The 14907-nt window shown below is 35.1% G+C and overlaps 11 protein-coding genes across 11 annotated transcripts; 6 read left to right on the top strand and 5 right to left on the bottom strand.

Moving 5' to 3' along the window:
- Positions 1-90: 90 nt before the first annotated feature.
- EIN_374330 (hypothetical protein) lies at positions 91-501 on the bottom strand (the record flags this gene model as incomplete). Its single annotated transcript, XM_004182716.1, has 1 exon — positions 91-501. One exon carries the CDS (start codon positions 499-501, stop codon positions 91-93), a length of 411 nt encoding a protein of 136 aa, XP_004182764.1.
- A 427-nt stretch (positions 502-928) lies between these two features.
- On the top strand, positions 929-1357 carry EIN_374320 (calmodulin, putative; the record flags this gene model as incomplete). Its single annotated transcript, XM_004182715.1, has 1 exon — positions 929-1357. The coding sequence occupies one exon, from the start codon at positions 929-931 to the stop codon at positions 1355-1357; it is 429 nt and encodes a 142-aa protein (XP_004182763.1).
- A 189-nt stretch (positions 1358-1546) lies between these two features.
- Positions 1547-2485, top strand: EIN_374310 (branchpoint-bridging protein, putative; the record flags this gene model as incomplete). The annotated part of the gene is made up of 1 exon (XM_004182714.1): positions 1547-2485. The coding sequence occupies one exon, from the start codon at positions 1547-1549 to the stop codon at positions 2483-2485; it is 939 nt and encodes a 312-aa protein (XP_004182762.1).
- A 78-nt stretch (positions 2486-2563) lies between these two features.
- EIN_374300 (hypothetical protein) lies at positions 2564-4426 on the bottom strand (the record flags this gene model as incomplete). Its single annotated transcript, XM_004182713.1, has 1 exon — positions 2564-4426. One exon carries the CDS (start codon positions 4424-4426, stop codon positions 2564-2566), a length of 1863 nt encoding a protein of 620 aa, XP_004182761.1.
- Positions 4427-4598: 172 nt separating this feature from the next.
- Positions 4599-5659, bottom strand: EIN_374290 (palmitoyltransferase PFA3, putative; the record flags this gene model as incomplete). The annotated part of the gene is made up of 2 exons (XM_004182712.1): positions 4599-4810; positions 4924-5659. The coding sequence occupies 2 exons, from the start codon at positions 5657-5659 to the stop codon at positions 4599-4601; spliced, it is 948 nt and encodes a 315-aa protein (XP_004182760.1).
- Positions 5660-5804: 145 nt separating this feature from the next.
- On the top strand, positions 5805-6524 carry EIN_374280 (hypothetical protein; the record flags this gene model as incomplete). The annotated part of the gene is made up of 2 exons (XM_004182711.1): positions 5805-6219; positions 6301-6524. 2 exons carry the CDS (start codon positions 5805-5807, stop codon positions 6522-6524), a joined length of 639 nt encoding a protein of 212 aa, XP_004182759.1.
- A 200-nt stretch (positions 6525-6724) lies between these two features.
- EIN_374270 (hypothetical protein) lies at positions 6725-7597 on the top strand (the record flags this gene model as incomplete). The annotated part of the gene is made up of 1 exon (XM_004182710.1): positions 6725-7597. One exon carries the CDS (start codon positions 6725-6727, stop codon positions 7595-7597), a length of 873 nt encoding a protein of 290 aa, XP_004182758.1.
- A 178-nt stretch (positions 7598-7775) lies between these two features.
- On the bottom strand, positions 7776-9416 carry EIN_374260 (trehalose-6-phosphate hydrolase, putative; the record flags this gene model as incomplete). The annotated part of the gene is made up of 1 exon (XM_004182709.1): positions 7776-9416. One exon carries the CDS (start codon positions 9414-9416, stop codon positions 7776-7778), a length of 1641 nt encoding a protein of 546 aa, XP_004182757.1.
- A 1837-nt stretch (positions 9417-11253) lies between these two features.
- Positions 11254-12249, top strand: EIN_374250 (serine/threonine protein phosphatase PPQ, putative; the record flags this gene model as incomplete). Its single annotated transcript, XM_004182708.1, has 1 exon — positions 11254-12249. One exon carries the CDS (start codon positions 11254-11256, stop codon positions 12247-12249), a length of 996 nt encoding a protein of 331 aa, XP_004182756.1.
- Positions 12250-12415: 166 nt separating this feature from the next.
- On the bottom strand, positions 12416-12955 carry EIN_374240 (hypothetical protein; the record flags this gene model as incomplete). Its single annotated transcript, XM_004182707.1, has 1 exon — positions 12416-12955. The coding sequence occupies one exon, from the start codon at positions 12953-12955 to the stop codon at positions 12416-12418; it is 540 nt and encodes a 179-aa protein (XP_004182755.1).
- Positions 12956-14015: 1060 nt separating this feature from the next.
- EIN_374230 (sodium transporter, putative) lies at positions 14016-14834 on the top strand (the record flags this gene model as incomplete). The annotated part of the gene is made up of 1 exon (XM_004182706.1): positions 14016-14834. A coding segment is annotated over one exon (819 nt), but the record flags the coding sequence as incomplete, so codon positions are not given.
- Positions 14835-14907: the final 73 nt, after the last annotated feature.

The following is a 14907-nucleotide window of genomic DNA, read 5'->3' as shown; positions in this document are numbered from 1 at the left end:
TAAAAAACAATTATAATAATATATGATGAGTGTGCGATTAGAAAGAAATACTTTTTAACATTTTCAAAACTAATCACATTGTCGAATGAATTAGAAATTGTTTTCGAGATATTTAACGATGATTGATATTCCCGGGATAAGGAAAGCTTCACCGGACTCGACTCTGAAATAGGCCATAACGATGAGGAAGATAGAGAAAAGAATGAAAAGGAGCAAGTAAATGGCGAAAAGTGTGTAGGTGAACCAGTGATCGAAGAAGAGGAAGAGTGCGATGATAATGAGTAAGAGATCTAAAATGAAATGCCATAAGGCACTGTGGCAAGCCACAAGTCTTATGTATTGATTCTTCTTCTCCAAAAAGAATATAATGATTGGGCCAACAAACCCTAAGGCCGTTGAAAGTATTGCAAGAATTGTAATACTACACGGCAAGGACTTGTCTTGTGGTTCGGGTGTTGTGTAGCCGTCATCGAACGGATTTGGGTTTTGAGAATCTGCCATTTGATTTTACTATTTTGAGTTCTTTTTTCTATGTTCCTCTCGAGGGAATTTCATTTCAATTTGGGATAACTTAAACCATTAATGGAACAACTTCTGTCGGTATTTTTTGAGGGTGGAATAACTCAGTAAATATATATAGTTTATTTTTAGTTTATTTATAATTTATTTATAGTTTCTGAATATCTTTTTGCCAAACTGTTTAAAAGAACAAAATGAATTCAATTTCCTCGTGATTTGTTATTTAATTTATATTTTTATTATTATTTTAGTATATATTCTAATCTATCATATATAGTATAATCTAGTTCTATTTATTAAAAAAATAATAATAACTTTTCAAACAAAAAAGTCGATTTTAATTAAATTTGTTATTAAATTGTTATTCAAACAACAACTTGAAAATTTTAGAAAGACACAAACAAATTCAATGGAAGAGCCAAGTCTTCAAAAATCGTTTGACTTATTTGATTGCGACGGTGACGGGTATTTGACATTGAACGAGTTTACTATGTTAGTGAGAGTGTTAGGAGTTGTAAATGAGACGAGTGTTATAACGGAGCAGTACAACACGATTTCTAAACTCCGAGGAATCAATTATGAGATGTTCCAAGTCTGCCTTAAAAAGCTGAAAGAAGACTCTTTTAAGATAGAGGAGGTCAAAAGTGCAGTAACGATCATCGACCAAAAAGCTAAAGGACTTTTCAGTGCAAGTGAGTTGCGTCGAATACTCACGACGATGGGGGACAAATTGACTGACAGTGAAGTCACGAATATCTTTTCGTATATGGGAATAGACGAGAAGGGAGTTGTGAGGATGGATGACTTTGTAAATCAGCTTGAGAGTGTATACCACTAATTCTTTAGTTGTTTTTTTAATTAAAATATTAATAGTTTATTCTTTCCCTTTTTTTATATATTTAATACTTTTTATTATAATTTTATAGTACCAACAATTACTCCAATAATGATAATAAATTTGTAGTAATTCAATTTACTATAAATTATTCTATTCTTATTTTAAAAAGAAACTAAAAAAAGAAGTTTAATGGAACTCGTAGAAGACAACACTACAACTTACAAAGACCGATTCACACACCCGGGAGGACCACCTATTCATACAAAACGTGTCTCTCGATGGGATAAAAAACTTCAAGACATTCTTCCAAACATTCCCTCCCACATCCCTCCCGATTTAGACGAGAAGTATTGGGACGCGTTGGCGGTCAGAATTCGATATGAGGAATTACAATACGCCATTGGAGCACATCGTCTTGGACTCGATACAGGTCGGGATCGCTCACCGTCTCCACCAAAACAATACGATCAGAACCAACAGGTGATAACCCGTGAGATGCGGCGTGACGAGAAATTAAAGACGGAACGGTTGTACGTCGTGGATCGAGCAATTGAGATCTACCCCGAGTTTCGGATCCCCGCCGAACTTGCCAAACCCAGTGGCAAACGCCACCGAAAGGTCTTTTTCCCCAAAGACAAACCCGACACCAACTTTATTGGTCTTATCATAGGGCCGCGTGGGAATAATCAGAAAGAGCTTGAGAAGCAAACGGGTGCTCGTATTTGTATCCGCGGAAAAGATCCGAAGAAGATGGGGAAGTTGTCCAATTTACCTGGTGACGATGAGAATGAAGAGTCCCATGTCTTAATCACTGCCGACACACAAGAGTCCTTAGACATGGCGTACGACAAGATTATGAATTTGATCTATGGCTCTTCCAACGCAATTAACTTGATCAAACAAACACAACTCCGCGCTTTAGCAAAGTACAACGGAACTTTTCGAGAAGACAAAGTCTATGAAGTCGAAGAAGCGTATGACTCCGGCGTGAAGTGTGCAATTTGTGGCGAACTTTCCCACGCAACCATCGACTGTCCACTTAAGAATAAAAAAGATAACGACTTATTCAAGAAGTACGACCCGATTTTCGATCAATTCTATGAACGAGTGAAACCCTATTTCGTGTAGTTTCAATTGAATCCATTGTGTCTTTGTCGGTACTTCCTCTTCACATTTAACCCCTTAAACAATTATCAATTATACACATCACAACTGATAAGTATCATGGCACCTTCTCACCCCTAATAAAAAGCGCTCTTCAAGTTCAATCGACGAGGGATTCTCCTCCCCAATCTTGTTGGCCGGTTGCCCCTCCGTTATGATCCGCCTGATGCATCGATGAATCAAATCAAAGACTTCTTCGATGTTATGCGTCTTGTTTAACTCAATGATGTCGTACATCGTCTTGCGGAAGAAATTGGCAAAGGCGTCGACGTCCCCAAAGTGCTCGGTACAGTAGTCGTACAAATTGTTGTAGATCGTGTTCAACACATCCCGCATCAAATCAACCTTCTTGTCAAACTTCGAGTCTTCTAAGACTTCTTTCAAGTACTTTGCTATCGAATTGATCATATTCCCAACTATCTCTTCGGGCGTTCGAAACTCGTCTTGCATCCAGCGGATTATCCTTTTGATCACTTCTTCCCGTTTTTCATCATCAACTAAGATCTGTAGCATCTCATATAACAACTCTCGACACTCTCGAACATCAGGAGACACCACATCCACAGGTTGATGCGGTTCCGCGTGTACTTCCTGTCTCTCACTGTTGACGTGTTGGACAACATTTGAGACAACATTTCGGGGCGCTGGCGGAAGTTGTAAAAATTCAGTTGGCATCTCGAAGATGCGTACAGAGACTGTTTGCCCTGGACGAAGCCAGTTTTGTAATGGATTTTGTTGTGGGAGTTGTTGAGGAAGTTGTGTGATGGGTTGTTGTTGTTCTGCTTGTTGTGGGAGTTGTTGTGATGATGTTTGTGTGTTGTCCCGTTGATCTCTCACGCGTGGTTGTTGAGTTCTCATCGAAGAATTGAAAGGTAGTTGTGTTGGTGTGCTTTCCTGAGTATCGAAGATATGTTGTTGGTTTGTAAGTAGTTGTTGGATATTCATGAAGATCTCTTCCAGATACAAATCTGTTGGGAATTGATTAGTTTGATTTGGTGGAACATTTTGTGTTGGTGTATAAATTGAACTCGTTGACGATCCTTCGTGTTGTTGTATAACCTGTTGTTGCCGTTGTGGTTGCGTAATTGGTTGGCGTTGTGGTAACAACCCGAGTGGCATTCTCATTACACCGTTTTGGAGCCGTTGAGTTCTTCGTGTGGTATTATTATTTTGTGTTGGCGGTATTAGTTGATTTCTTTGTTCATGTTGCCTATTAAGTTGTTGTTGAAGGAGTGTGTTGTTTGTATTTTGATTGTTTTGAGTATTTAAATTCTGAGAGATCGCTTCAATGTTTTCATTCATGTTTTGAGTTGATCCATTTGAGCCAATTTGTTGTGTTTGTTGAGTTAGAGGGAGTGATCCTTCGAAGAACGAGAATGGAGAGAAATTAGGGATCGTTTCTATATCTGGAACATTTTGTTGTTGATCATGTTGAATCGAGTTTTGACCATTCAGTTGAGTGTTTTGTTGTGTTAGATTTTGGGAGTCGTTTGGATTAGTTTGATTGGTTTGTTGTACGACTTGAGGTGTTGAACGAATTCGAATTGTTTCTCCTGTTGAAGGGTTAGTCATATATAACACTATTTCCGTTTCATTTGGTATTCTTAGAGTATTGTGTAACGTTTCCGTGAACAAATTAAATGCGTCGGATCTTCGTTGAACAACCGGGAAATACATATAAAGCAATTCATTCGGTCGAACGTCATTTTTGTGAAGGGACAAGTTGCTCTCAAGAAATGTATTTCTGTGGACTAAATAAAACGGTCGATCAAATGGAAGACCAAACCTCAACGCAACTTGTGGCTTAAACGCAGTGACTAGCGTGTTAAGACTCATAGTAAAACAAAGGGTTTCCTTTGTTTCAAGGTTTTTCACATATACAATTTGCTGCTCTTCCTCTTCCATCTCGTTATATGAGTTTTTCTTGTTCATCACACAAATCTTTTTTTCCTGAACTTCTCTCACTTTCCAAGTTCACACCTGTCTTTGCGCTCTTCGAAAAAAATTGTACTATTTATTTACCTGCATTTTAATTCTTTTTGTGATACAGCGCCACAATGATTTTTAAAAACTTCAATTAGTCACTCTTCTTCGTTGGATCCCGAACGATTGGCCAAAACATCTCTACCCCACTCCCTAAAACCTCTTTGACACGCAACCACCCTTTTGGTGTAAATTCAGGAAGTTTCGTCTTGTTTGCTTCGAGCTGTTCGTACCGCTCTTTTTCAACACCCTCCATCCCTGTCTCGTTTGCACTTATCTGTCCCATCGTTCCATACAGCAGAGCACCTGAGTTGTTATTTTTACTGTATTATATATTATAGTTTTATTGAATCAAACTTTAGCGCATTATGAGATGAGTAAAAATGAGATGTTGGATTGCAATTGCAGAACGAACAAACTTAAGGCCAGCAAAAAACAGAGGGAAAACACGAGTAAAGTCAGGTCAATGCCAAAGCTTAGGAAGAAGAATATGTTGATTTGGTTGTGGCTCAAGAAGAAAAAGTAAATAGCGATGTCGTAATACAGGGACCACGCAAGTAGAGCTGTGTTACATAACAAAGCAAGGGCAGTGTAGAAAAGAAACAAAACGAAGAATTTCAAGTTTTTCTTTCCAACACAACACGCCAGCCAAACACAGTGGTGGTCTTTTTCGTCAACACATTGATGGCAGATGGAACAGTGATATGCTCGACTTTTGCGGAACTTCTCGCAATGATAACAATAACGAACTGGATATCCCATATCAACACATTTCATGTTGTTTTCGACAGCATAAATGCTTCGCTCTTTGGCTTTTTCCTTTTCGTCTTCACTACACGAAGGATTTGGGTCCGACCCGTCGCCAGGTGGTGTTGTTACCGACTTATAAAAAGAGTACTGCGAAAGGACAAATACGAACAGTGAGACGGAAATTAGTAACAAGCCTCTCAAAGGCTCAAAAAGGTGGTATATCAGAACGTTTATTGCTGTTTTGAGGAAAAAGAAAAATGTTAGCATTGCCACGCCCTTCACAGCATAATGTTCAAATAAGAAGTTTATTCTGTCCTCCCATTTTGTTGACAGATGTTGGGGGTCGCTTTTTATGTATGGGCCATTCGCGATGTCATCGTTTGTGTTTGAGTCTTTTTCAGACATGAACTTTTCAAGTTTCTCTCAATTATATTTTGTAATTCAATAAATAACAAACTGAATAACATTTTACATTAAAATAGAAAACCCTTTTCTATTTTTTATTTCGATTTTTGAATATCGAAAAACAACTGAAAAAAGGCAAAAAAGGATGTCTGCGAAGCACATAAGTCACGAAACAACAACTGAAATAGTCGAGAAATTCGCAACACGCTTGAAAACACGAGAAAATTGCAACGTGTCCATTGTGTCAAAGTACAAAATCTTTTTGGACGCCCTATGCGCCTCTCCAGAATCCGAGGTTTCCCCTTTTGTTGAGTGCAAACTTCCCTTCCTCATTTCTTTTTATCCACAACACCTCAACGACATCAACGGGACAATCGAAAGCACTTTGGATACGTATCTTCTTTCTTCTTATATCAATGGTGGTGTTCAAGGAATTTTACTCTCTTACGATAGTTTTGAAACACCCACAAAGTCCCAAATCTCGTTCGACGAAGGTGTTATCACTATCCCTTTGGTTCTCAACTGTGTCTTGTTTGTCCCAACTCTCAACACATACCTCAGTTTGTTATTTGTGCTATTGTTTATTAACAAAATTAATAATATAATGTTACAAGCGTTTTTTTGTGTGTTCTGACATAAAGTTGGGTCTATTTCGCAGAAAAGTTTCGACCACGTTGCTCTTTTGGTGTTTGGCATTTTCAACGTGTTTATATCTAACTCGAAAATACGAGAAAGACTTATTAAAAAAGTTGCACAGGGTGTGTTGGTCAGATTTAAGGTGGTTGGGATGAATTTGCACCACAACCCACCCATTTTTGAGGGCGAACTCTCTGATGATAAATGTAAAATCGTCAAGATTGAGTAAAATTGATTTTTTGATTGATTTTTTATTATAAAAATACTTTGAATTTTTCACTTCATTCAATGAATTATTTTATAACTCTTTCAAATACTAACTGATAGAACAATGAAGTTAAAAATTTTACTTTATTTAAGTAATTAAAATTTATTGTATTAATACTGATTTTAAGAGTTTAAAAACACTGTGAAAAAAACTTAATAACCATGTCGTTTTTGAAAAATTTATTCAAGTCAACAACGCCATCCACACAAAAGCAAGACCCGCCACAAAAGAAAAGTATTAATGTTGGCATTGTTTCATCACAAACGAGATTTGATGCGACTTGTACTGATTTATTTAATGATGTTGACTATGTGATCTATTTTCCTGTCAAAGACATCTCGAGAGAACTCCAAACTATTTTTCCATCATCTATTGACACCTCATACTTCTCATTTCTTTCACGAAAAGAACTCCCCGAGCAAAACCGGATTCCACTTGAGGTTGGAATAACATTTTCTATAACACTTCCTCTTGAGAGAAATACCTTTTTTTTTATTCCCAAAATTTTAACGCCGAAACAAGAAGATTGTTATGAGTTCCAAAAACTATTCATCCCCTTGACACAAAACTATTCGTTCCCAGAATCTACTCAACAAAACGCTCTTGAAGAATCTTTAAATCAATACAAAAGTCAAGTCGTTGAGCGATATAATTCTGTTTTACAATCTTTGGACGACGTCATTAACTCTCCACTCAAATCTTGCCCTTTAACTTTACTTTTAAGATATTTGGAGACGTTGACTGGCTTTGCAATCACTTCAGAAAGCTTGAATAACATTTTAAATAACACTTCTGTGCTCAATGAAAATGATTTGATCCATACCATGGAGATCGCCGACTTGACTATCAATAACATTTTTTATCCGGGATGGCTCCTCTCACAAATGTTATTATACGGATCACTCAACGTTGTTCATATCTTCAATGACTGCGCACTAGTGTGTTCCTGGGACACTGACTTGAAGTGTTTGGTATTGACAAGTAAGAAGGTTGCATTTGCAGAGTTCAGTGTTGTTCCACAAGTTGGTGTGTAATTGAAGTAGTTTATTAATAGTTTATTAATAGTATTTATTAATAGTATTTATTAATAGTTTATTAATAGTTTATTAATAGTTTATTAATAGTATTTATTAATAGTTTCTTTATAATATTATTATTGATAATACCAATAGTATTTTTAACCATAAAAAAATGGTTAAAGGAAGCATTAGCTTATAAAGAGTAGACTCTTGCTTCATAAGGTTTCAAAATAAACTTCTGGATATCTTCTTCGTTGTCGACTTGATAATTGCTAATGATGAGTTTATGATTTTTAGTATTGAGGTTTTCTGGAGCTTCGAAGAGAGTTTCTTGACCGAAGAAATTTAAGATGATAAGCCAAGTTTTTTCTTCGAAGGACCGAGTGTAAGCGAAAATCGATTCGTTTTCGTCGAGAATTGAATGAGTTACTCCATAGACCATTATACTATTTTCTTTTCTTAATTTCAATAGTTTTTGATAGTAATAGAAAATCGAGTCTTTGTCTTCTAAAGCCTTTTTGACATTAATTTCTTTGTAATTTGGATTGACTCGAAGCCAAGGCTTTCCATGAGTAAATCCTGCGTTTTCCGTCTCATCCCATTGCATAGGAGTTCTCGCATTATCTCTCCCGACTTCCGACGCTCTTTCTAAGAATTGTTCCAAAGTTAATTGATGAGTAGTTTGGATCTCTTCCCACCTTCCAAGTGTTTCACAGTCATCGATGTCTTCTATTCTCTCGACTTTAAAATTAGTCATTCCTATCTCTTCGCCTTGATAGATATAAGGTGTTCCCTCTAAGGTGTGAAGCATCGTAGCCAACATTTTAGCACTTTCTACTCGATACTTCTGATCATCTCCCCATCGACTGACTTGTCTTGGTTGGTCATGATTATTTAAATACAACGAATTCCATCCACGTCCATGTAACTCACTTTGCCACTTCATTAAACACTTCTTTAACTCCGTTAACTTCCATTCCCCTTTCGCCCATTTGTCTCCATGTTGATATCCAATCGACACGTGTTCAAATTGAAAAACCATCTGTAACTCTTTTCGTTCCGGAGATGTATATAACGAAGCTAACTGACTGTCTACTCCAGGCATCTCTCCAACAGTAAAACAATCATATTTACTTAAGACTTTGGTATTCATCTCTTGAAGGTAGTCGTGGATCTTCGGCCCATTCAAAAAAACACCACCCGTTGGAAATTGAATGACTTTAGAGATCATGTTAATGACATCCATTCGGAAGCCATCAATCCCTTTCTCAAACCACCAATTCATCATCTTATACACATCACTCCGGACAGATGAGTTCTCCCAATTTAAATCAGGCTGCCCTTTTGCAAAAAGATGAAGGTAATACTCCTGTCGCGTCGCATTGTATTCCCAAGCACTTTGACTAAAGAAGGTCCGCCAATCATTTGTCTCTTTCGACCATATGTAATAATCCTTCTTATCCCCTTCCCCTGTTACACTCGCTTTAAACCAGGGATGTTCACTACTCGTATGATTCACTACTAAATCCATCACTACTTTAATACCAGCAGAATGCATTCGACTTAATAACTCATCAAACTTCTTCATATCACCAAACTTACTCGAAATACTATAATAATCGGAAATGTCATATCCATTGTCTGCATCGGGACTTGCATAGATAGGATTCAGCCACACTATCGTCACCCCAAGATCTTGGAGATACGGGATCTTCGAAATTATACCATCTAAATCACCAAATCCATTCCCTGTGGTGTCCTTAAAACTGCGACAATAGATCTGGTAGACTACTCCTTCTTTCCACCAACAACGTGTGGGTTGCTCGCTCGACATCTTTGGATCTAGTGTATTGTGATAATCTCGTATTTATACAGAAGATCTGAAAATTGGTGACAAAGAAGTCGTTTGGATTTTTTAGAAGAAAATTGAAGAGAAATTACTCAGTGTGTTTTTTATGTGTTGTTTCGGGCTTTTGACATTAAAATTTTTTTCATTTATTTATTATATTGGTAGAAAAGTTCCTTTTTTCATTATACTTTTTTTATTAGTAACAAATTATAATTAAATTAGTATTTCTACTCAAAAAAATTCTTATCAAAAAATAATTCTTTCCGTCTTTTGAAAAGTAAACTATATTGGTAATTAGCTATTTATTAGAGTTTTATTAGAAATGATATTTGGAAAATGGATTGAAAACTAGACAATATATTAAGTCGAATTATAATTTTATAATTAAGTAAATAACTAAAAGAATAAATATTTATAGTAAAAATATTAGTTAAAACCAAAAAATAGAATATTCATTTTGAAATGAAAACATTACTCTTCACGAGCAGTCTGTTGGTTTGGAAAGATCTGTGCGGTGCTTAATGTCTCGTTAAGATCTTTGAGAGTCAAAAAGAGATCGTTGTCATTTTTGCGCAACGTGTCCTCAATGTACTGAAGTGGGACTTTCTTGCCAAAGTTCATTTGGATTGCAAGAAGCAGTTCGTATGGGTACTTAATGTCGGATGGGTCGGCGGACTGTGAAATATATTGATGGAAAACGGTGTTGTCACTGAACTGCATTATTCTAAGGTGATTTACTGTTTGCTTTCTTCTCAATAAATACCCTTGAATACTCTTTCTTTCCGCGTTTTGTAATCTCTTGTCTCATTTTTTTGATGGAGTAATTATCTTTCGTTTTGGTTTGAATGATCGTTTTTAGTTTAGTCAAAATATGTGGAATTTATTAAAATATCAAACTCTTAAAAATATTTAACTATAGTTAAAATAGTTTAACTTATAATTTTTAAATTATAATTATTTTAATATAGTTAAAAATACTAAATTAAAAACAATAAATAACCGAAAGAAAAATGTTGAAAAAAAATTGAATGTTTTTAATAATATTAACGTCCAGAAAACATTTTGGAATAAAAAAGATGCCAACTTTTTTGGAGAAAGTTATGAATTAAAAAAAAATTCAAATATAAACTATAATTTTACCATAACCAAATCATTATTATTTTTGTGATTAACTGTCAAATAGTAATAATATTATAATTAATAGTACAAAAATTACCTATTCAAAATAACCAAAACATGTTTTATAAGAGCACAAATTATTATTAAAATGCAATTTTATTTGAACAAATATTTCGATTCTAATAAAACTCAGAGGATTAAGATGGTTCTTGAAATCGATTCATGATGAGTGATTGAAGACGAGAGAAGATTGAAAAAGTTGAAACCAAACAGAATACAATCAATGAAGAAGTATTTTAATTGTATATTTATATAATAAATAGAATTAAAATTCCTCAACACACGGGATTTAATATCACAATCGGCAACAGTATTTTAAATGAACCAAAGGAAAGCTTAAAAAATTTTGAAGCCTTTAACACAACTTGATCTTGTTTAAAATACTATACATGGCACAACGAGGAAAACTAATGGTACCAATCACCTCGTTTGTACCAGACCTTGACAAACTTATTGTTGACATATTTAACAGTCGTTATACGTCGCCTTCAATAATTCCGTCTTCTACTATTTTGTTTGTTATTATAACATTATAATTATAACATTCAACAATTGTCTTAACACAAGACTAATAAAAAATAAATTAGCGCTTTTATTATTATTCAGATTGTTTTTCATATAGAAATTTAACTCGTTACATCAAATGTCGGTCAAATACAACAACGCACAAATTATATTTCTACGAACACTTATTAAAAATTTCATTAAACGCTTAATTGACAGCTTCTTATGCCAACACATTCGAACCCTCCTTTTAAGTACGACAACACATTTATTCCTCCATGGCCCAATAGTCGTAGTTGGTGATATCCATGGACAACTCAACGACCTCCTCCGGATCTTCATTGAAGAGGGTTTACCCCCCGCAACGACGTACTTATTTCTTGGTGATTACGTTGATCGAGGGAAATATGGAGTCGAAGTGTTAGTACTTCTTTACGCCTTAAAAATCCAACACCCGGACAACATATTTCTCTTGCGTGGCGACCACGAGTGTGCACAGATCAATCGCTATTATGGGTTTCAAAACGAGTGTTTGTTGAAATACGGCGACTTACTAGTGTGGAATGCGTTTGTTTCGACATTCAACGTCTTTCCGTTCACCGCGTCTGTCAACAACAAAATCTTCTGCGTCCACGGAGGGTTGTCGCCGTACCTCAAAGAGTTCAGTCAATTACAACGGATTAGCAGACCGACAGATATCCCGTGGAGTGGACTTCTTTGTGATTTGGTGTGGAGCGATTACTCTCCAAAAGTCAATGGCTTCGAATTAAACACAAAGCGCGGCATCTCCGTTGTATTTGGAAAGAAGGCTTTGATGGGCTTTTTGGAAAAGAATGGCTTCGAAATGTTAGTCCGAGGCCATTGCTTTGTCGACGGATTCACAGTGAAGATGCCATGCGTCTCTGTCTTCTCTGCTTCATTCTACCAAGGCAAATTCTTAAATACCGGCGCAGTCCTCAAAATCTCGGGATTGAATTGTCTCTCATTCACTCTCTTTTGCGATCCTTCTTATCGAAACATCACAAAAATCAAGAAAAACAAAAACCAGGGCGAGAAGGACGGAAAGAGCACACCTTACCCCTCGTCCGGGTATGGAGAAATTGACGAAGGATTAAGTCCACTCGGAAACTTGTAACAACTTAAAAGATCAAATGTAAATTCTATATAGTAAGTTATGGTTTACATATACTATAATAAGAGTTGTTTTTGTCAATGTTCATCAAATATTGACGAGATTGAAAATGGTTGAACGAGGAAAAATTTGGGGATAGAAAAAAAGAATATTTATCGAAGAAAGACGATTAATGCTGAGGCGTGTCGTATGTGAAGTATCTTGAGCAGTCCATATAACGACCTCCTGTCACTTCATAACAGTTGTATGTGTTGGTTGAGATTGGAGATGATTTACATTCTTCATCGTCCCACGTATACACATTCTGCTTTACAACATCTCCCTCAATAGTAACATTGAATCTCACAGAGTCTCTGTAATTTGGAACACAGTCGCTGAGGAAATAACAGTTAACCCCGTATTCTGGGTCTGCACTCAACTTATAATTTGCTCCTGAGATCTTTGGAAGTCGTTCGGTATAGAAAAAACTATTGAAGTCTGGGAGACCTGAATTGACGGCTAAAATTTTTGCTATGTAATGTGTACAGTTCTTTTCTTTATATAAATTAAGAACGACATTACCCTTGTCAAGCACCGCCCGGAAGGGTTGTAAAGTCCCGGGGATTTGATAGCACTGATTTTCTACAATATCTGTAAGGTATCCGTAAGTCACTGATGACATAAGATGACCCGCTTTTACACAAATAAGAATAAGTAAAGAAAACAACATTTTATTTCTTTGTTTTGAGTTTTGTTTTTGTTCATATTTAAAAAATGTTAAACAAAATGTTTTTCTATTGTTAAAAACAATTTTATATTTTTTTTTTTTGCTATTCATTATTTATAATAAAAATTATTATTAGTTGTAAAATGAAAGTCAATTAAAATTTTTTAAAAATTTTTTTGTTTTAAAAATGTATTATATTAAATTATTTTGGAAATTATATTTTATAATACATATTATTTGTATTTAAGGTTGAAAAAATGTGCATTTTGAACTAATAACTATTCATTTTTAATTGGCAAAATCAAACATTTGGTAATTAATAATTATAAAACAATTAATTATTTTAATTTTATCAATAATAATTTTTTTATAAAGATAGTAATTGTTTCACATAATAAAAAAATATTTATCAATTTAAATTTTAAAAGAAAAAGAACGGGATATTTCGAATAATTAATAACAAAACTAATAACAAATATTTTTTTTATTAATCACCAATAAAGGTAGACAAAAATAATATTAAAATTTCCAAAATTTCGCAATAAAAAGCCATTTCAATATTTTTACCATAAAAATATTTTTATTGTTATGGCTTTTAATATTTTTTTTGGTAATTTTTGACATCAAAATAACTTAAAAATGGTTAATAAAAACAAATAATGAGTTACTTGAACAATTTTCGACTTTTTATTTCCTATTGTTTTTTTCCATTCATTATATTGAAATTTTAAATTTTTTTCCTATTACTTAAGTCTTAATTGACTTGTTTTATTGGAAGTAAAAAATGTTATATTAAAATACATTCAAGAAAAAAGAATAGTATAAATAAAACTATACAAAATCTATATAATTAACACTTGTTTTTGTGAATAAAAATTGTAAAGACAAAAACACAACCAATAATCATCAAAACACTTTGATTGGACATTTTAATATGTTGGTTAATACTTAAAGTAACAATTACATAAAATGGTAAATAAAACACAGCAATGCCGTGTTAAATTCGACTCCAAACTCCCAAAAAGTTTTTTTGCATAAAAAACAAACACCAAAGACATAGTTAATGGCTGACGATCATGTTCCCCCACTTTTTAATTTGAGTGTGAGCGAAAAGAGCAGTTCTCAACAAAACGAAGAATCTCCTCTTCACAAGACGCACACACAAAATGAGACGATCTCCCCAACCACCACAAGCAGTCAGCGCCCTTCCCAACTTGAATCTCAAACATCATCTCAAGTTCGTTCCACACATTCCAAGAATGGTCAAAAATCCAAAAAAGACACTGACGATGATTCTCAAGAATATGTCACTTGTTCAGATTCTCAATCTCAAACCCAAAACGAAGATTCTGAGAGTTCAGCCCCCGAACCAACTGTGCAAAAACGAATCCGTCCTGTAGATTCCGTCAAAGTTGAAAAAGAGCGTCAAAAAGAGAGTCGGCGAGAGAAAGAGATGTCAGATTGTAGTGACAAGTATTATGACAAAAACGAAGATCAGCCGAGTGATGATTCCAAAGATGCGTATGGTATAAGTACAATCTTTCGGAAACTCCTCTTGTCAATCTATCCCAACTTTGTGAATTACTATATAATCCACTTCTCGATCTTCACAGCAGTGTGCTTCTTATTTGCACTCTTCTGTGTCTTATTTGACAGTAAAGTCAGTTATATAGATGCCCTCTTTACTTGTGTCTCTGCTATAACAGGTAGTGGATTAACAGTCTTTGACCTTGGGAAGAGTCACCCCGGGGTTCAAGCCATTAGTTACATCTTAACTTTCTTTGGGTCTATAGTGTTAGATTCTGCTTATTATATAATAGTGAAACTTGTCCGTATCGCGACGTCGCGAAAGAAAAAGCCGAACATAACGGGGATCCCACAAGTTGTTATAGATGCTGCGGTAGCACAAACGAATCACATCAATTACACTGAAGTGAAGACTTCGATCTTGTTGT

This window comes from Entamoeba invadens (assembly GCF_000330505.1).
Source record: "Entamoeba invadens IP1 unplaced genomic scaffold scaff_1105074724957, whole genome shotgun sequence".
Taxonomy (NCBI): domain Eukaryota; phylum Evosea; order Mastigamoebida; family Endamoebidae; genus Entamoeba; species Entamoeba invadens.
Note: the sequence above shows the minus strand (reverse complement) of the source record. Positions and strands in the feature narration are given on the sequence as shown.